Raw genomic sequence first — 4652 nt, forward strand, 5'->3', positions numbered from 1 at the left:
CCAAAAGACCAGAGAAGATAATTGTGATATTTCCCAGGTAAAAAGTAAATAGGAGAATAAAATGATTAGGTCTTCTTTATATTTCATAAGGTATGAGGGTGTTTCAGAAAACGATGACAGCTTTAAAATAAAAGCATTTTGTGTGCAATGATCATTTACTGGACCACATCACTTCTCTGTATAGTTGTAAATGATGGGTATGTTCAACAATGCCACTATTAGTGTAGGTTCCTACTTATTGCACACATTGATTTTATTTAGAAATTGCCATTACTTTCTGAAACACCCTTGTAGAAAAAAAGAGCAAGCTTTAAAAAATCTCTTGCAGGTCTCCTTTAATTCTGTGACAAAGAACAAGTTGGATTAGTTCCAGTCACTGAAATAAGTTCTTACTAGTTAATAAAAATTGGGGCTAGGAAGATTTTTGTACTGGCAGATCCTCAGTGCACATGAGACTAAGGTAACTTGTAAAGGTTGGACGATCATCACCCATCATTTGGCTCTTTAATTTAGTCCTTTCTTTAATTTAGCAGCTGCCCATCTTACTTTCTTGGTAATTTATCTGTCTTTACTCCAAGCATGAAGACTTTTTTTCGTTTGTTCCTATTACTGTAATTTTGTTTCTTGAAAGGCTTCTCACACAGACCTCTTTTCTAAGCCTTTTTACCCTTACAACATCTACATTCCTTGGCATGTGAGATTTGTTTTGCAGACTAACCCTTGCTTGGGTGGAACTCAGTAGTGGAGCAAAGGGTGGCTGACTGGGGCATCAGCTCTGGGTGCCAGTCCTCAGGGAGATGGGGGCGCAGAAATAGCAGCTGGGGTGCTGGCCTACGTGCTACCCCCTGCCACTGGCAGCCCAGCCAATGACACTGTTCCGTGCACGGCTGCTGCCCAGGGAACTCTTGTGCCCAGTCCCACCTCTGGGAGAATTCAAACGGAAGGCATGTTCAATTTCCTTGTTGCCTTCTTTGTTGGAGAGAGAAAAAGGGCACCTGCACTGAAATCTATCCCAGGGCTTCCAGCAATAAGAATTTTTAACATTACTAAATAATCTTACCAAAATAATGTACCTCTTGCAGATCATCAAAACACTACAATATGTGTTTTCCATGGCGCTGGATTTTTGAGCCCTTGTAGGTATGGTCTGAAGCAGTGCTCTCCAACCTTTTTTGTACCAGGACCTGTTTGTAAACATCAATGGCCAGTCCTGACCCAGTGCCCCTCACTCCTGACCCACTTCCCCCTATCCCCCCCAGGCTCCAGCCCCCCAGTATGTGGGGCAGGATGTGTGTAGGGCATGGGGGCGCCCCAAGCAGCTCTTTGCAGGCCTGCAAGGGAAAAGCCATGGTTTCAATCATTTTTCTCCTTTAAAGGAGAATCCATTTTTAAAGTTTGTTGATCCATTTTTAAAGTTTGTTTGTGACCCATTCATATATTTTTGCGACCCACTTTTGGGTCACAACCCATGGGTTGAGAAACACTGGGCTAGAGGACAAGGTCCTGACTATATCCTCACCTTGCATCTTTTGGAACTTATATATACATGAAACTATTCTTGAATAGCTGTTCCAAAATAATTCTACAGGTGGACTTTCTTATTCTGGAATAATTTTTCCTTGTGCTGTTTATCTTAATCCACTTTTGATAGCTACATATAAACAAAGCATTCTTAATCCATTGTCTATGTGTGCTCTTCAGGTATGACTGTTGCTATTGAAATTCACACCCTATCACAACAATCCAGCTTGTTTGGTCTACACTTGAGAGTAGGTCAAAATAGCATTCTGCTTGGCTTGTATTTTGCTTGCCTTTACTGTTAAACTTAAATGTGTTCTCACTGGGTTAATTAAAAATGTTAGCTATCCCACTGTAAATTAGTAGAGAGTAGTAGAGAGTTTTGACTGCCAAATACACTAGATACAGTCTTCCACAGATTAGCATCTACTGCTGATTTTACCTTGCTTTCTCATAGTAAAGATCTATAGATTCTTTGTCTTCACTAGGGCAAGGGGTGCTCAACCCTTGGCCCATGGACCAAATCCAGACTGCAGAGCCATGGCATCCAGCCTGTGGGGAACCTCACAGATTGGAAAATTTGGCAGCAGGGGAGTGATGGAAGCCAGATCCAGCCCCACCTGGGTCATTGTAGGCCTGTGGGAGTAGGGCTGGGCCCATTGCCCCTGCCCTACCCATACATCCCGATAGGTCTGGGCTGCTTCCCCCTCACTCCCACACATCCAGATTGGGGCCATTCTACCCCAGCTCCCCGACCTGCTCCTCGGCAGACGGATTAGGGTTAGGCTGTGCACCACCCCCTGCTGCCAGATTGTTGGCAGGAAAGGTTTACCTTTTGTATAGAGAGGAAAAAAACTGGTGGGGGTAAGTTCACATCAAAGTCCCTGTCTGCGTGTTTTCACTTTGCTCTCCTTCCAGCTATACATGACATTGTGCTTCACAGAGCTAATATTTCATTTTACCCAAATGTCTTTAATTGTTTCTTACCTGTTTGTTCTCGAGGTTTCTTTTTGAAGATATCTATCCCCTACAGATGTCCTCCTCTTTGAGTATCTGATGACACTGGAGTGCTATACACTGGCAGTCAGTTATGCCAGAGCTTGTTCTGTACTACCACCCCTTTTGGGGAGCAAGTGGACTAAAGACAGCAATATTACTTATACTGAATATTATGCAGATTGTCATAGTTAGCGTTTTAGACAAAACATGCCACTGTCTTAAGTTCTGAGTCCATTGCTGGTTTTCTGACTTGGATGCATATGTGCCTCTTTCTTTGATTTTTTTCAGATATTCCTATTCATATGTATTTTGAAGCATTGTTAAAAAAGGACAAGATCAAAGCAGATCCAGTAGACACCTCAGCATTAGGGGTGGAATTTCAAACATCTCCTTCTCGTGGTATGTGATTCAAAATATTTTAATGATTTTAGAGCTTGCTTTTTAGCTTTTTTTGGTCAACACTTCCTTTCCAAAATAGTTTACAATCTAAACTGATCAGAAAGGAAGATAACAGGCAAAGAAGTTAGGAGGTGGGAGAGAATGAGGAATATAGGAAGAAAAATTATCCCACCCACATAAACACAATTAGTTATGCTATGCGTGAATGAAGTTTGAGAGGAATAGGACAGTGAAATCCTCTACCCTCCAGCCTTTGTTAGGGTTTGAGGCTTAGACTTGATCAGGAGCAAGATTTTTAGTTGTAAGCACCTTCATACTGGTATAACAATGTTCACACTTCAACTGTATCAACTATTAAACTAGTACACTTACAGTGGTAAAAAAATGCACGGTCTTGAACCTTTGTACTACTTGGGAGATATAAGCACACTGCAAATGACAGGAAAGAAACCAAGAAAGGAAAGTGTTTAGACACAACTGAATTCAGTGGGATTTGTTTAAATAGCTTGCTGAATTAAGGACCTAACTGATTGTGGTTGTCATTCTGTACTTTTAAAGATGTGTGTGTCTGACCTTTTACATTATTATTTGGATTGATAGTTGATTCAGTTGCTTATTTTTCTTTGTTGTTTGGATTTTCTTTTAGTTGTTTTTCTCAATTCGCTTTTCAAGATAGATGAAGAGAGTGTATTTATTGAAGAGCATATGTACATATATGTATGTGTATATATCTTATACATATGCATAAATAATATTTATTACATATGTTATAGAAATTAGCAGCAGCACCCAAAACATAGTAGTTTCACATGAGTTCTAGGGGGCTGTAAAATATTATATTTTTTAGGAAATTGGCCTTGCATCAGGTTCCTTCTGTACATGGTACCATGCATTTTGCCTTTTGCATTTTTCTTTAACTTCTTTTTGTCACATGTATGATATAAGATCTTTTCTTGCATCTCTAATGGGTTAAATAAAAAAGGTCTTTTAAAGCAATGTGAATTAACCCATGCAGAAATATGAATAAATTCTTACATATTTTGCTTTTGATACAATCTTCTACAACATTCTCATGAAAAAACTAAGGAAATTCAGACTGGTAGATGAAGGTACTCTAAGGTGGATACACAACTGGTTAGATCATCATGCTCATTGATCATCAATGACTCAATGTCTATTTGGGAAGTGGTATCACAGAGGGTTCGCTGGGGGTTGTCAAGGGTCAGGTATTATTTAACGTCTTCATTAATGATTTGGATTATGGGATTGAGTGCACATTTAGCAGATTTGTGGATGACACCAAATTGAGTGGACTTGCAAGCACTCTGAAAGGTAGAGTTAGTATCTAGAATGATCTGTATAAACTGGAAAAATAGTCGGTATTCAGCAGGGATCCGGTTTTTCCATTTCCCATGGGAAACCAGAGGAAAACATAGATTTCTCATTTTAATGGAGAAACCCGCAGATTTTGCAGTTTTGCAAAGAGCTCTCTGCAGGCTGGCAGAGTTCCAGCCTGCAAGGGACTGGGAGGGAGTGGGTGGAGGGTGTTTAGGCCTGGAGAGCGGCTCCTGTAGGTAAGTGGGGGGTGGGGGAGAGGGGGTATTGAGGCCCCCATAGGGAGGGAGTTGGGCAGGGCTGGGGCTGCTTCCCAGTTGGGTGGTGCGTGAGGCCCAGGGGTGTAATGCATGGCTGCAGGGCCTGGGCGTGGAGTGGAACAGGGCTATGGGTGGCTCAGG

The 4652-nt window shown here is 41.3% G+C and overlaps 1 protein-coding gene across 2 annotated transcripts in view; it reads left to right on the forward strand.

Moving 5' to 3' along the window:
- KANSL1L (KAT8 regulatory NSL complex subunit 1 like) overlaps positions 1 to 4652 on the forward strand; it is an 85211-nt gene that overhangs the window by 61409 nt on the left and 19150 nt on the right. For both annotated transcript variants that reach the window (XM_025202491.1, XM_014519296.2), the window contains one exon: positions 2806 to 2916. In XM_025202491.1, coding sequence (XP_025058276.1) covers positions 2806 to 2916 — 111 coding nt within the window. The remainder of the gene's footprint in view (positions 1 to 2805; positions 2917 to 4652) is intronic.

This window comes from Alligator sinensis, unplaced genomic scaffold (genome assembly GCF_000455745.1).
Source record: "Alligator sinensis unplaced genomic scaffold, ASM45574v1 scaffold730_1, whole genome shotgun sequence".
In the NCBI taxonomy this organism is placed as follows: Eukaryota; Metazoa; Chordata; order Crocodylia; family Alligatoridae; genus Alligator; species Alligator sinensis.